Genomic DNA, 16,278 nt, shown 5'->3' with positions numbered 1-16,278 from the left:
GCTGTTCTGAGGAGCATGATGAAATCTCGGACTGCCTTGCTCCATCCCTCTCTGTCCCGCCCAGGGTCATGAATCACCCCTTTGTCCAGCAGATCCATGCTGGAGACACCACTCCCCCCATGCTCACTCATTTGTCACGTAGTAGCCTCCTGGTTATGAGATCGAAAAGCCAGTATAAACTGGGCACAGTGACTCACACCTGTAATTCCAGCACTTTGGAAGGCCGAGGCAGGAGGATGGCTTGAGCCCAGGAGTTCAAGACCAGCCTGGGCAATACAGTGGGACCTCATCTCCGCAAACAAATCAAAAAATTAGCTGGGCGTGATGGTGCACATCTGTAGTCTCTGCCACGCAGGAGGCTGATGGAGGATTGCTTGAGTGTGGGAGGTCAAGGCTGCAGTGAGCTATGATCATGCCACTGTACTCCGGCCTGGGCAACAAAATAAGACCTTGTCTTAAAAATAAATAAATTAGGCTGGGCACGGTGGCTCACGCCTGTAATCCCAGCACTTTGGGAGGCCGAGGAGGGCGGATCACGAGGTCAGGAGATCGAGACCATCCTGGCTAACACGGTGAAAACCCGTCTCTACTAAAAATACAAAAAAATTAGCCAGGCGTGATGGCGGGCACCTGTAGTCCCAGCTACTCAGGAGGCTGAGGCAGGAGAATGGCGTGAACCCGGGAGGCAGAGCTTGCAGTGAGCCGAGATAGTGCCACTGCCCTCCAGCCTGGGAGACAGCAGGACTCCGTCTCAAAAATAAGTAAATAATTAAATTAAATTAAAATTAGAAAGAGAGGGAGGAAAGGATGAAGGAAAGGAAGGGAGGGAGGGAGGAAGGGAAAGAAAAAGAAGGAAAGGAAAGAAAAGAAGAAAAAAGAAACATATTTAGGGCTCAGTATTATGGTCAGTTTCAGGCATCCATTTGGGGTCTTGGAACATATCTCCCAGGGATTGATACAGGGAGAAATACTGTATAGACTCCTGAGCTTGGAGTCTTGGGTTCGAATCCCAGCTCAGACGGCCACCCCAGCAGGCCTAGCGACTTTCACCCAGAGCTCTCACACCAGCCGGCCTATACGTGGAAGAGGACACTCCCAGGGCAGCACAGGTGCCAGGACATACCGTGATCTGAGCCATCCTGCAACACCTGCAGGAACCCACAGGCAGATTGGCCATCCCTCCCCTGCAACCACAGAGGCCAACGTGGGCCTGTGAGGCCCAGAGGCTGCAGGGAGGTGCCTCTTCCTCGGCAGGCCAGCGAGAGGGCCAACCCGAGTGCCCCTGCCCCAAGGTCCCTTCGGTCTTGCAGATGGGGCCGCATGGTACAGGGTCCCGCCTTTTTTTCTTCTTTTTTCTTTTTTTTTTTGACACAAAGTCTCGCTCTGTCACCCAGGATGGAGTGCAGTGGTACCATCTCGACTCACTGCAACCTCCACCTCCTGGGATCAAGCAATTCTCCTGCCTCAGCCTCTGGGGTAGCTGGGATTACAGGTGCGCAACACCACACCTGGCTACTTTTTGTATTCCCTCCCTCCCTCCATCTCCTCTCCTCTCTCCCTCCCTCCCTCCCTCCTTCTCTCTTTTTATTTTGAACCAGAGTCTCGCTCTGCCACCCAGGCTGGAGTACACTGCAACCTCTGCCTCCTAGCTTCCAGCAATTCTCCTGCCTCAGCCTCCCGAGTAGCTGGAATTACAGGCGTGAGCCACCACGCCCAGCTAATTATTTTGTTTGTATTTTTAGTAGAGACAGGGTTTCACTATGTTGGCCAGGCTGGTCTTGAACTCCTGGGCTCAAGTGATTCACCCACCTCAGCCTCCCAAAGTACTGGGATTACAGGCATGAGCCACTATGCCCGGCTGGCCAAGTCCTGCCTTCTGAAACTCAGCAAGGGTTCTGTGCCACATAGGGACACTCAATGAATAGGCTCCCAGCAGGCACCAGACGGTCTTCAGGTTTATTTCTTAAATCAATTAGGAAATAAAACCACAGTGCCCAGGAAAGTTCACACGAGATGCCACGGTGTCTCTCGTCATGGCCCCACCACTCCAGGGGCCAGGGGGTGCTGCTGGAGGGAGGACAGACGGACAGGCGGCCTGGGTGGCTGGCCCCAGAAAGGCTGGCGTGGATGTCCGAGATGAGCCACCAGCGAAGCCAGTAGGGATGTCTGGGCCGTCCTGGTGGGATTGTCTGGGACACTGCCACCAACACAGTGTCAGAGCCATCAGTGGGGACATCAGAGGGGCCACCACCAGGTGGGGGATATTCAACAGGCTAGAACCCCTGAGGCTTGAGAGGCCAAACCCCGGCAGGAGACCTCCCCTGACCCCTCTGCTGCCTCTCCTGTGGGACCCTCCAGTAGCCACACCAGATGAGGACACCCAGGAGGCCTCCTTCCAGGACAGGAGGCAGCTGGCTGGGCAGCCACGCAGTGCAGGGTTCAGGGCCCTCTAGCAGGAGCTCCATGGAGATGGCTAAATGGGGACATCAAGGCAGGGGCTGACAGTGGCAACATCCAAGTGGTCACAGTCAATTCCGGAAGCTTTCAGGGCATCAGGAGGGGAAGGTGGGGCTGGGGAAATGTGACGGGAACGGGGAAGTGCAAAAGGCAATTGGCCTAGCCTGGGAGATATTTCCAGTTGGCCTGGGGGACCCCCGGCTCCTCCATTCAGCAGGGAGGGCGGAGGGCCTGCTTGGAAGTCACATGGAGCTGCAGCATCTGGAACCCAACAGCCGCAGGAGGCCTGGATCGGGGCTCCGTAAGGCACACCGAGAGGGAGGTGGGAAGGCCCCAGTCTGAGTCCAGGGCCCAGGGGAGATAATTCATGCAGTCCCCGAAAGCAGCTGGGCCCTGCACAAGATGCAGCTCCCAGGACACGCGTGTTCCACTCTCGGCAGGAGAGGAGAGGAGAAAGGAAAGGCCGGGCCAGAGGCTCACGCCTATAATCCCAGCACTCTGGGAGGCCGAGGCCAGCAGATCACCTGAGGTCAGGAGTTCAAGACCAGCCTGACCAACATGGTGAAACCCCATCTCTACTAAAAATATAAAAATTAGCTGGACGTGGTGGCAGGTGCCTGTAATCCCAGCTACTCAGGAGGCTGAGGTGGGAGGATCACTTGAACCCCAGGAGGCAGAGGTTGCAGTGAGCCGAGATCCCACCACTGCCCTCTAGCCCAGGCAGCAGAGCAAGACGAGACTCTGTCTCAAAAAAGAAAAAAAAAAAAAAAAAAGAAAAGAAAAGAAAAAGAGGGAAGAGTTAAGGCCAGACAGGGACAGGGATGGAAGGAGACAGAGGCTGAAAAGCAGGGAGAGGAGGCAGACACAGGGGCACCAAGGCAGCAGAGAGGCACGGGTTCCTCTGAGGTTCCAGTTTCTCAGTCCAGGATGGGCCCTGCCAGGTACAGCTCGGCCAGGTGGGTGTGTAGTAGGTGGCCACCCCTGGGCAGGGCTGTCTGGCTCAAGCCGGCCTCTCCCACCAGGCCCAGAGTGTGTGGCCAGTAGAGGAACAGCTTCAGAGGGAGAAGGCGCCTGAGCAGATGCGAGTGTAGACTGCCTCGTTTAAGGGCAGGTAGTGGCCCTGCTTCAGGTCCAGGAAGAAGAGCCGGTCCGAGGTCTGGCGCGGGTCAAAGCCCTCTCGCTGCAGCCTCGTCTTCTGGATCTTGAAAGTGCCTATAGTGGGGATGGGGGGCAGATAAGGGCTGAGCAGGTGGCTTCTGGGAGGCCTCAACTCAACATCCTCTCCTGCACCTCTGGGCCGCCCCACAGGCTGTCCCCTGGGCAGGAATGTTCTCCCCATTTTGCCTGTCTGATTCCCCCTTGTCTGTTAGATCCTGGCTTCATGCCCCCTCCTCCAGGGAAGCCTCGCTGACCACTCCTCACCAGAGCAAGAAAATGTGTATCCTGCCTGGTCATGTGTCCATTCCCCACACGACAGGCAGGGCTGTGTCTGTTACACAGTGGATAAGAGTTTAGCAACTTACATCCTGTGGGCCAAATTTGGCCCTCCACCTGTTTTTGTAAATAAAGTGTTATTGGGGCCGGGCACAATACTGACTCATGCCTATAATCTCAGTACTTTGGGAGGCCAAGGCAGGAGGGTCGCTTGAGCCCAGGAGTTTGAGACCAGCCTGGGCAACATAGTGAGACTCTATCTCTATAAAAACAATTTTTTTTTTTTTGAGACATAGTCTTGCTCTGTCACCCAGGCTGGAGTGCAATGGTGTGATCTTGGCTCACTGCAACCTCCATCTCCTGGGTTCAAGTGATTCTCCTGCTTCAGCCTCCCAAGTAGCTGGGATTATAGGCATGCACCACCACGCCTAGCTAATTTTTGTAATTTTAGTAGAGACAGGGTTTCACTATGTTGGCCAGGCTGGTCTCGAACTCCTGATCTCAAGTGATCTGCCCGCCTCGGCCTCTCGAAGTGCTGGGATTATAGGCGTGAGCCACCGCACCTGGCCAACAATTTTTTTTTTTTTTAATTAGCTGGGTGTTGTGGCACGTGCATGTAGTTCCAGCTACTTGGGAAGCTGAGGTGGGAGAATCACTTGAGCCCAGGAGGAGAAGGCTGCAGTAAACTATGATTGCATTATTGCATTCCCGCCTGGACAACAGCAAGCTCTTGTCTCAAAAAATAAATAAAAATTTAGAAATAAAGTTTTATTGGCACACAGCCATGCCCATTCATTTGCACATTGTCTATGGCTGCTTTTGCACAAGAATAGCAGCGTTGAATAGCAATTGAGGCTGTATGACCTGCAAAGCCAAAAATATTAACTATCTGGTCCTTTAAGAAAAAATTTGCCTGAGCCCAGGACTGGAGACCAGCCTGGGCAACACAGTGAGACCCTGATATAATTTGGCTGTGTCCCCACCCAAATCTCATCTCGAATTGGAGCTCCCATAATTCCCACGTGTTGTGGGAGGGACCCAGTGGGAGGTAGTTGAATCATGGGGGCGGGTCCTTCCCGTGCTGTTCTCATGACAGTGAAGGGGTCTCACGAGATTTGATGGTTTTATTTGGTGGTTTTTAAAGGGGAGTTCCCTTGTACACACTCTTTTGCCCTCCACCATGTAAAAAGTCCCTTTGCTTTTCCTTCGTCTTCTGCCATGATTGTGAGGCCACCCCAGCCATGTGGAACTGTGAGTCCATTAAACCTCTTTCCTTTATAAATTACCCAGTCTTGGATATGTCTTTATTAGCAGCATGAGAACGGACTAATACAGACCCCATCTCTACAAAAAATCAAAAAAATTAGTCAGGCATGATGGTGCCTGCCTGTAGTCCTAGCTACTCGAGAGGCTGAGATGGGAGGATCATTTGAATCCAGGAGGCTGAGGCTGCAGTGAGCTATGATAGTACCACTGCATGCCAGCCTGGGCAACAGAGTAAGACCCTATCTCAAACAAACAAAAAAAACCGAAAGAAAAAGAAAAGATACACTGAGGCCGGGTGCAGTGGCTCATGCGTGTAATCCCAGCACTTTGGGAGGCCAAGGCAGGTGGATCACTTGAGGTCAGGAGTTCAAGACCAGCCTGGCCAATATGGTGAAACTCCATCTCTACTAAAAAAAAATTAGCTGGGCATGGTGGTGCACACCTGTAATCCCAGCTATTCAGCAGGCTGAGGCAGGAGAATCGCTTGAACCCAGGAGGTAGAGGTTGCAGTGAGCCAAGATCACGCCACTGCACTCCAGCCTGGGCAACAGAGAAAGACTCCATCTCAAAAAAAAAAAAACAAAAAAACACTATTTCAGAATGCTTAGTGGCAGTGGAAGTGAGGAATGGAAATAAATAACTACTAAAATAAAACAGCAGAAGGGACCCACGTGAGCTCACAGTGCTAGCTGGCTGTGAACCCTTGTGTCAGTCCCAGGACAGTGTCCTGAACTAGGATGAATAAATGGTTTGGATATGGTTTGTTTGTCCACACCAAAAATCATGTTGAAATTATTATTATTATTTTGAGACATTGTCTCACTCTGTCACCCAGGCTGGACTGCAGTGGCCTGATCTCAGCTCACTGCAACCTCTGCCTCCCAGGTTCAAGCAATTCTCCTGCCTCAGCCTCCTGAGTAGCTGGGACTACAAGCGCATGCCACCATGCCTGGCTAATTTTTTTTTGTATTTTTAGTAGAGACACAGTTTCACCATGTTGGCCAGGCCGGTCTTGAACTCCTGACCTCAGGTGATCCACCTGCCTTGGCCTCCCAAAGTGCTGAGATTACAGGTGTGAGCCACCGCACCCTGCCAGGTATTCTTTTTTTTTTTTTTTTTTTTTTTTTGAGACAGAGTATCGCTCTATCACCCAGGCTGGAGTGCAGTGGCATGATCTCGGCTCACTGCAAACTCCGCCTCCCAGGTTCATGCCACTCTCCTGCCTCAGCCTCCCAGGTAGCTGGGACTACAGGCACCCGCCACCGTGCTTGGCTAATTTTTTGTATTTTTAGTAGAGACGGGGTTTCACTGTGTTAGCCAGGATGGTCTCGATCTCCTGACCTCGTGATCCACCCACCTCGGCCTCCCAAAGTGCTGAGATTACAGGCGTGAGCCACCGTGCCTGGCCCCGGCCAGGTATTCTTTTAGAGCAACACGAAATGGACCAAGATACGAATCAACAGACACACTGATGGATGAAGAGAGAAGTTGGAGTGGGGGAGACTCGCACCTGTGGTGTCCACCTGGGGCAGGAGGCGCAGGAAGATGGGCCGGGCATAGGGTGCCAGCACCTTCTGCAGCTCCTGGTATATCGCGTTGGGGTCCAGCAGGCTGTGGGGGTCTGCGACGGCCGCCATCCCTGCCTTACCCTCCACTCCTGGAGGCAGAGGCTCAGCTGAGGACACCCCACCTCTTATCCTCCCCGCCAGCAGGACCAGATACACTGTCAAGCAGTAGCCCCTGGTATGTAATCTCCAGTCTCTCCTAACCTGGGATGACATTTATGGAAGCAGCCACACATTTTATGGAGCTCCTGCTTGGCTTGTTGAAGCCCTAAGACAGGTGGGCTTTCATGATCCCATTTTCTGGATGACAAAACTGAGGCTCAACATCACCCAGGTGTACTGGCTCCAGATCCAGTGCTTCCTCCTGGGCTGCCATGAGCAGTTGTCCAGGTTGTGCACTGCCCAAAGGCACCTGTACTTCTAAGCCCCTTTTGGCTGAGCTCCCTCAGGACCGTGCCTCAGGACCACCCCCTGCAACCCCAGCTTGCCTGGAACAGCCACCCCATAGACGGCCACATCTGTCTGGCCCAGCAGGCGGCTCAGCACGCCCTCCACCTCGGTGGTGGAGACGTTCTCCCCTCGCCAGCGGAAGGTATCCCCGCTACGGTCCCGGAAGTACATGTAGCCCAGCTCGTCCATCACTAGCACGTCACCTGGCAGAGGGAAGAGGGGCAGATGGGTGGCGGATCCCCATCCGCACAGCCAGTCACCGGGGCCTAGCAGGCTGCGCACCTGAGAGGTAGGCACTGTCGCCCTTGCTGAAGACGCTGTGGGCGATCTTCTTGCTGGTGGCGCTCTCGCTGACATAGCCATCGAAGCGACGCAGCGGGTCCTGTTGGTTGATCTGACCCACAAGGAGGCCAGGCTCCCCTAGGGAGGAGGCCATGTTCAGGCTGCGCTAGGCAGGCAGGGCGTGGGGACCCCAGTTCCGGGTGGGACCACGCGGGGGCCCTGCTCACCGGCCTGGCAGGGGATGCAGAGGCCCTGGGCATCCCGCAGCAGCTCCATTGTGTCCTCATTGACCTTCACCAGCCGGATGGGGTATACGTGGGGCAGGATGCGGCTGTTGAAGCCACAGGAGCCGACCTGGGATGGGGTGAACTGAGTTGGAAGGAGCCAGGGATATGCGGGGTCCTTCTCACTAACACTTTGCCTGCCTTGCCCCGGGGCTTGGACCTAGCACCTCCAATGTCACTCTAAGCTCTATGACCTTGGCTGATCTGCAAAAACGGTAGTAAGTGTCGCCTCCAACTCAAGGCCCCTCCTCCCACCTTCCCAGCCTGCACTCAGTCAAGAGAAGACCTCTGGCTGGCGCCCACTTCCTGATCCACAAAAACCCTCCATGCTGGCAGGAAGTAGATGCCTCTGTGTGGACACTACAGCTACGTCAGACACTGCAGAGCTTCACCTGCTGCCCGCCGCCCTGCTTGGCACGGTTCTATGAACAGAAATGCTTCTCCAACATGTTTGAGCCGCTACACCCTGTCTGGTGTGTTTCTTTCTGCCTTTCCCCCTTCCTCCCTTCCTCCGTTCCTCCCTTCCTCCCTTCCTTCCTTCCTTCCTTTTTATAGAGTCTCACTCTGTCGCCTAGGCTGGAATGCAGTGGTGCAATCTTTGCTCACTGTAACCTCCACCTCCCATGTTCAAGTGGTTCTCATGCCTCAGCCTCCTGAGTCTGGGATTACAGGCGCATGCCACTGAGCCCAAACAATTTTTTTTTTTTTTTTTTGTATTTTTAGTAGAGATGGGGTTTTGCCATGTTGGCCAGACTGGTCTCGAACTCGTGACCTCAAGTGATCCGCCCACTTCAGCCTCCCAAAGTGCTGGGATTACAGGCGTGAGCCACCGTGCCTGGCTTGGTGTGTTTCCTATGCAAGAATCTGAGCTACAGTGAGCAAAAGTGCCCTGGGGGCTGGCCATCCAACACCAAGCACACTGAGGAAGGAGCATTGTTCTTGGCATTGGGGACCCAGCCCCCATGGCACTTGCTTTTTTTTTTTTTCCTTTTTAGAGACACAGAGTCTCACTCTGTTGCCCAGGCTGGAGTCCAGTGGTGTAATCATAGCTCATTGCAGCCTCCATCTCGTGAGCTCATGTGATCCTCTCGCCTCAGCCTCCTTAGTAGCAGTGACTACAGGCACCCACCACCATGCCTGGCTAATTTTTTATTTTTTGTAGAGAAGGGGGTCTCACTACATTCGCTATGCTGGTCTCAAACTCCTGGGCTCAAGTGATCCTCCTGCCTCAGCCTCCTTAGTAGCAGTGACTATAGGCACCCACCACCATGCCTGGCTAATTTTTTATTTTTTGTAGAGAAGGGGGTCTCACTACATTGCCTATGCTGGTCTCAAACTCCTGAGCTCAAGAGATCCTCCTGCCTCAGCCTCCCAAAGTGTTAGGATTACAGGTGTGAGCCACTGTGCCCAGCTGACATTTGTTTTATGATCATTATTATGGTCTGTTCTTGGCCTTGGATGGGAGGGGCTTGGGAAAGGAGAGGGAGATTCATGCAAGCGGAGAATGGAGATGATTAAGAGAATAAGTAGTTGCTAATTATGAAGGTATCTGTTTGCTGCTACTTGGGAGGCTGAGGCAGGAGGATTGCTTGAGCTCAGGAACAAAGCTACAGTGAGCTACGATCACGTGGCTGCACTCCAGCCTGGGCGACAGAGCGAGACTGTGTCTCAAACAGCAACAACAACAAAAAAATAACAGCACGGTGCCCAGAGCCCTGTTCTCCTTGCTAATCTCCACACGCAGAAACTGAGGCTCAGAAAGGCTGAGGCACTTGCCAGGGCGCACAGCCATACCTATCCTCCAACTCTCCTGACCCAAGGACCACAGTCACATGACTATGTGTGCCGTCTGGAGGATTGTCCCTCTGGTGTTGCACCGGAGTCCCAGGAATTCCCCTTACGCCCCGCCCTGCGTGCGCCTTGGCGGAGTCTTCCGCGCCAGTCCAGGCTGTTTTATGGATCCCAGGGGCCCCAGGAAGAGGAGACAGTGGCCTTCCCTGAACTCCGAGACCTGCCCCGGGGCCCTGCCGGTGCGCACCTTGCCGTCCATGTTGGCAATGCTGCAGTTGCACTCGGTGGCGCCGTAGAACTCCCCGATCTGGCGCACGCCGAAGCGCTGCGTGAACTCCTCCCAGATGGCGGGACGCAGCCCGTTTCCCACCGCCAGGCGCACGCAGTGTCGCCTCTCCGCCTCGCGCACAGGCTGCTTCAGCAGGTAGCGGCAGATCTCCCCGATGTACTGAACCACCTGGGGGGCGGGGTGAGGAAGTGGGTGATGGGACCGGCAGGCGGTGGGGAGCCCGGATCAGAGGAGAGACCCCGAGACCGCCCCACCCAGGGAGCTAATCCTATGGGCGAAACAGCTGCAGAATCGTCCACACTGCATTAGGGACCACATTGACTCCTAGGACTCGTTCAGTCTCTTGCAAAGGGTCTAGGATGCAGCTTTTTTTGTTGTTTTTCAGTTGGGGTCGCCCTGTGCCGCCCAGGCTGGAGTGCAGTGGCATGATCACGACTCAATGCAGCCTCTAACTCCTGGGTTCAAGTGATCCTCCAGCCTTAGCCTCCCGAGTAGCTGGGACTAGATTTTTTTGTAGAGATGGGGGATCTCGCTCTGTTGCCCAGGCTGGTCTTGAACTCCTGGCCTCAAGCAATCCTCCTGCCTCAGCCTCCCAAAGTGTGAGATTCCAGGTGTGAGCCACTTGTGCCTGGCCAGATGCAACTTCTACTCAAGCAGATGCAGTGTCTTTCCCCCTCCCCCTACCCGCACCCCTTCATGGTCCCTCGATTCTGCCAGGCAGCTTCCTGGAGATACCACATCCCTGTCTGAGCCTCAGCAGGCACACAGGGCAGGACTAGCAGGAGAGCTGGCACCCCGCAGGGCAACCCTCAGCCTGGAGCCTACACTGTCACCCAGAGCCCCCTGGCTGAGCCTGGGCTGGCCAGAGCGTCACCCCTGGGCCGACCACTCCCAGGTGCACGCACTAGGCTGCGCTGCATCTAGACTGAGTCCCAGATGCCCACGGAGCCACCTGCTCATGGGCTCCCCCTGCAGGACATCTTCCCTCCCTGCCACACATTCTCAAGCCCCGCAAGAGCTTCCTGGGGTCATGCACCAGGTGCCCCACAGTGCCTTTGAGTTCTCATCTCCAGGTGGGCTTCGGAATGACTGCCCCCCACCCCACTTTACAGATGGAGAAACCGAGGCTCACAGATGGTAAGGAACTGGAACGAGATCACAGAGCTGGGAAGTGGCAGAATTTGATTTGAACCCAGGCACCCCGGCCCCAGAGTCGGAATAAAACAGTTGCATGCCAGGGATTACCCACTAGATGGATCATAACAGCTGCAAATGTGCTCGGGGCTTCCTGCGCACACACAGGATGAAACCCACATTTCTTCCTGTGGCAACTGGATCTGGCCCTGCCGCCCCTGCTGCCTCCTCTCCCTCCATCTCCGCTGAACACTCTGCCTCCTCAGGGACTTTGCACACGCTAGCCTTTTGCCTGAAGCAGTCTTCCCCAAGATGCATTGGCCTGAACTCTTCAGTCTCAGCTCAAACGTCACTGAGAGGCATCCCCTGTGCCCCGAGCTGTGCCCCTGAGAAGATACTGACTAAATAGCTGATGACTAAACCAATATGATCAGCAGACACCATCACCACGCTCTGAGCTGAGCTTGGAGATGAAGGCACTGAGGCCCAGAGAGGAAATGCGGTGCACCCAAGATCACTGGCTGCTGACCAACAGCAGGTCCCTAAGAAGGAGGGTCCTCTTCCTCCATTCTCAGACTTGGGCCACTGCCTTAGGTGTGGTACAGTCCACACCATCTCCAAGAGAGAACCTGGCCAATCAGCCCAGCCCATCCTCAGCCAATATGACTGGAATAAGAATGGGTACGGCCGGGCGGGGTGGCTCACGCCTGCAATCCCAGCACTTTGGGAGGCCAACGCAGGTGGATCACGAGGTCAGGAGATCGAGACCATCCTGGCTAACATGGTGAAACCCCATCTCTACTAAAAAATACAAAAAATTAGCCAGGCGTGGTGGCACGCTCCTGTAATCCCAGCTACTCGGGAGGCTGAGGCAAGAGAATGGCGTGAATCCGGGAGGCGGAGCTTGCAGTGAGCCAAGATCACACCACTGCACTCCAGCCTGGGCGACAGAGCGAGACTCTGTCTCAAAAAAAAAAAAAAAAAAAGAACGGGCATATGGCTGGGCGTGGTGGCTCATGCCTGTAATCCCAGCACTTTTGGGAGGCCGAGATGGGCAGATCACTTCAGGTCAGAAGTTTGAGACCAGCCTGGCCAATGTAGTAACACCTCATCTCTACAAAAATACAAGAAAATTTAGCCAGGCGTGGTGGCATGTGCCTGTAATCCTAGCTACTCAGGAGGCTGAGGCAGGAGAATCTCTTGAACCCGAGAGGCAGAGGTTGCAGTAAGCCAAGATCGCTCTATTGTACTCCAGCCTGGGGACAAGAGTGAGACTCCGCCTCAGAAAAAAAAAAAAAAAAAGCAAGGATTTTTACAGACAAGCTAGCAGGGAGGCTGTATCTGATCTAAATAGACTGTGAAAAACCGGTGAGGACTAGGTGTGCCATCCGCATAGGGCACAAATCTCTGGCAGCCCCCAACCCAATCTCTTACCATGCAGGTGAGTAGCTACTCCACGTTGCCTGTTTTTTTTTTTTTTATTTGAAAAAAAGAGAGTCCTCGGTAGAACTTCTCTTCTAACAAAAAGCAGCCCAAGAAATCACTTATTTTCTAACAAAGAACAGCCTGGAAGATCGGGCTGCAAACACAGATAAGGAAGCTGGAAGCTTGCACGGGGGGATGCCAGCAGCTGCACTGATAAAAAGGGCTACCTGGGGCCAGGCGTGGTGGCTCACGCCTGTAATCTCAGCACTTTCGGAGGCCAAGGCAGGTGGATCACCTGAGATCAGGAGTTCGAGACCAGCCTGACCAACATGGTGAAACCCCATCTCTACTAAAAATACAAAATTAGCCGGGCGTGGTGGCACACACCTGTAATCTCAGCTATTCAGGAGCCTGAGGCAGGAGAATCACTTGAACCCAGGAGGTGGAGGTTGCAGTGAGCTGAGATCGCACCACTGCACTCTGGCCTGGGCAACAGAATGAGACTCCGTCTCAAAAAGAAAAAGAAAAAGGCCAGGCGCAATGGCTCACGCCTGTAATCCCAGCACTTTGGGAGGCAGAGGCGGGCAGATCATGAGGTCAAGAGATCGAGACCATCCTGGCTAACACGGTGAAACCCCGTCTCTACTAAAAAATACAAAAAAAAATTAGCAGGGTGTGGTGGCGGGCGCCTGTAGTCCCAGCTACTCGGGAGGCTGAGGCAGGAGAATGGCGGGAACCCAGGAGGCGGAACTTGCAGTGAGCCGAGATGGCGCCACTGCACTCCAGCCTGGGAGACAGAGTGAGACTCCGTCTCAAAAAAAAAAAAAACAGAAAAAGAAAAGAAACAGCTACCTGGGGCTAGGCATGTCCACCCTGGGGGCTCCACCATCCCTTTTTTGTTAGCACGTGTACAGTAAGAAAGAAATAAGCAACAAAAGCCGGGTGCTGTGGCTCATGGCTATAATCCCAGCAGTTTGGGAGGCTGGGGCAGGCAGATCACCTGAGGTCAGGAGTTTGAGACCAGCCTGGCCAACATGGTGAAACCCCGTCTCTACTAAAAATACAAAAAATTAGCTAGGCTTGGTGGTAGACCCCTGTAATCCCAGCTACTCGGGAGGCTGAGGCAGGGGAATCACTTGAACCCAGGAGGAGAAGCAGGTTGCAATGAGCCGAGATCACACCACTCCATTCCAGCCTGGGAGATGCAGTGAGACTCTGTCTCAAAAAAAAAAAAAAAAAAGGGTAAGTAAGGTTCTAGATTATAGCCTGCTGCCCCCATGAGAATGGCTAGACTGCAACTGCTGCTACAGATAAAACAGCAGTGAGCAGTTTCTCATGAGATGTAATTTCTGAACCCAAATAAATGCATGCTTTTGTTTTCTCCTTGTGTCCTTGTTAAACATCACCTTTAGAGATTCTGTCCTGTTTTTTTTTTTTTTTTTTTTTTTTTTTTGAGATGGAGTTGTGCTCTGTCACCCAGTCTGGAGTGCAGTGGCGCCATCTCGGCTCACTGCAACCTCCATTTTCCGGGGTCAAACGATTCTCCTGCCTCAGCCTCCCGGCTAGCTGGGACTACAGGCGCCCGCCACCACGCATGGCTAATTGTTTTTGTAGAGATGGGGTTTCACCGTGTTGGCCAGGCTGGTCTTGAACTCCTGACCTCAGGTGATCCATCTGCCTCGACTTCCCAAAGTGCTGGGATTACAGGCGTGAGCCACCGCGCCCGGCCCCGTCCTCTATTTCTTTTTCTTTTTTTTTTTTTTTTTGAGATGGAGTCTCACTCTGTCGCCCAGGCTGGAGTGCAGTGGCACAATCTCAGCTCACTGCAACCTCCACCTCCTGGGTTCACAGGATTCTCCTGCCTCAGTCTCCCAAACAGCTGGAACTACAGGTGCCCGCCACCATGCCTGGCTAATTTCCCATCCTCTATTTCTTTCTTTTTTTTAAGGCGGAGTTTCGCTCTCGTTGCCCAGGCTGGAGTGCAGTGGCACAATCTCGGCTCTCACTGCAACCTCCACCTCCCGGGTTCAAGCAATTCTCCTGCCTCAGCCTCCTGAGTAGCTGGGATTACAGGCATGTGCCACCACGCCCTGCTAATATTTGTATTTTTAGTAGAGATGGGGTTTCTCCATGTTGGTCAGGCTGGTCTCAAACTCCCGACCTCAGGTGATCCACCCGCCTCGGCCTCCCAAAGTGCTGGGATTACAGGCGTAAGACACTGCGCCTGGCCCCGTCCTCTATTTCTTTTTCTTTTTCTTTTTTTTTTTTGAGATGGAGTCTCACTCTGTCACCCAGGCTGGAGTGCAGTGGTGCGATCTCGGCTCACTGCAACCTCCACCTCCTAGGTTCACAGGATTCTCCTGCCTCAGCCTCCCAAATAACTGGGACTATAGACGCCCACCACGCCTAGCTAATTTCCCATCCTCTATTTCTTAAAGAGCCTCTCAACGTTCACTGTGTGCCTTATTTGACACAGAAATTCCACTTCTAGGAAACTGACAGAATGAGCTTCCCAGGGCCAGGAGACAGTAAGTAGTAACCAATGCAAGATGGTGTGTCAAGGACAAGAGAGACCATCAGACATGATGGGCTTCCCAGTGGGAGGACACCACACCACCCATAAGGAATCTTTGCCAAAAAAGTTGAGTTTGAAGCCGATAAAAATATATAGACCAGCGATTCTCAAGCGGGGACCATTCTTTCCCCCAGGGACACTTAGCAACGTCTAGACACATTTTTTTAATTGTCACAACTTGGGGGAAGGGGACTGCTACTTGCATCTGGTGCATGGAGGCCAGGGATGTTGCTAAATATATGCTACAATGCACAGGACACCTCCCACCCCAGGGAATGATCCAGCCCCAAATGTTAAGAGTCAAACCTGGTCTGGCCACTATCTCAATTTCCGTAATAAATAAATTCCAAGAGGGAAGAGAGACAGACAGAAAGAGAAAAGGCACCTACGGATGAAATATTTCTTTTTTTTTTTTTTTTTTTTGAGATAGGGGCTTGCTTTGTTGCCCAGGCTAGAGTACACTGGCACAATCACGGCTCACAGCAGCCTTGACCTCCTGGGCTCAAGAAATCCTCCCACCTCAGCCTCCCAAGCAGCTGGGACTACAGGCACAAACCACCACAACCAGCTAGATTTTCAATTTTTTTGTAGAGATGAGGGACTTGCTATGTTGCCCAGGCTGGTCTCCAACTCTTGGGCTCAAGCGATCCTCCCGCCTCGGCTTCCCAAAGTGCTGGGATTACAGGCATGAGCCATTGCGCTCAGCCAAAAGTTCTTACAAGACACATCAACCAGTCATAATGCTGGTTGTGTATTTAATTATGGAAATAAGAAAAAACACATTTTTGACATTGTGAGACAGGACTGAGCCACTGCCCAGATTCCTGATGACACTGAGAAATCACTGTCACTTAAAAACAATCCTTACCAGACACACAAGGCTACAGTGTCTGACTCCATTGATCTGAAATGTCCAGAACAGGGAAATCAAAGAGGCAGGAAGCAGAATAGTGGTTGCCAGGGGCTGGGGGTGGAGGAATGGGGAGTAATTGGAGATGGGATTTCCTTTGGGGAGCATGAGAATGTTCTGGATCTAGATAGACATGGTGATTGTACATTGTGAATGCCACCAAATTACTGACTTTTTTTTTTTTTTTTAAGATGGAATCTCACTCTGTCGCCCAGGCTGGAGTGCAGTGGCGTGATCTCAGCTCACCGCAGCCTCCACTTCCTGGGTTCAAGTGATTCTCCTGCCTCAGCCTTCCAGGTAGCTGGAATTACAGGCTTGAACCATCATGCCCGGCCAATTTTTTTTTTTTTTGAGATGGAGTCTCGCTGTGTCGTGCCCTGGCTGGAGTGCAGTGATGCAATCTTGGCTCACTGCAA

General features: G+C 53.2%; 1 protein-coding gene across 10 annotated transcripts in view; it reads right to left on the bottom strand.

Moving 5' to 3' along the window:
- Positions 1 to 1,942: 1,942 nt before the first annotated feature.
- SLC27A1 (solute carrier family 27 member 1) overlaps positions 1,943 to 16,278 on the bottom strand; it is a 36,499-nt gene continuing 22,163 nt past the window's right edge. For 6 of the 10 annotated variants that reach the window (XM_054465967.2, XM_054465963.2, XM_054465962.2 and 3 more), the window contains exons 8-13: positions 9,777 to 9,986; positions 7,682 to 7,808; positions 7,455 to 7,592; positions 7,211 to 7,375; positions 6,668 to 6,814; positions 1,943 to 3,669 (exon numbers count right to left, since the gene is read on the bottom strand). In XM_054465967.2, coding sequence (XP_054321942.1) covers positions 3,512 to 3,669; positions 6,668 to 6,814; positions 7,211 to 7,375; positions 7,455 to 7,592; positions 7,682 to 7,808; positions 9,777 to 9,986 — 945 coding nt within the window. In that variant the 3' untranslated portion in view covers positions 1,943 to 3,511. The remainder of the gene's footprint in view (positions 3,670 to 6,667; positions 6,815 to 7,210; positions 7,376 to 7,454; positions 7,593 to 7,681; positions 7,809 to 9,776; positions 9,987 to 16,278) is intronic. The other 4 variants (XM_063658776.1, XM_054465968.2, XM_063658777.1 and 1 more) reach the window with 3 other exon arrangements.

The sequence above is a fragment of the Pongo pygmaeus genome, chromosome 20 (assembly GCF_028885625.2).
Source record: "Pongo pygmaeus isolate AG05252 chromosome 20, NHGRI_mPonPyg2-v2.0_pri, whole genome shotgun sequence".
Classification (NCBI taxonomy): Eukaryota; Metazoa; Chordata; class Mammalia; order Primates; family Hominidae; genus Pongo; species Pongo pygmaeus.
Note: the sequence above shows the minus strand (reverse complement) of the source record. Positions and strands in the feature narration are given on the sequence as shown.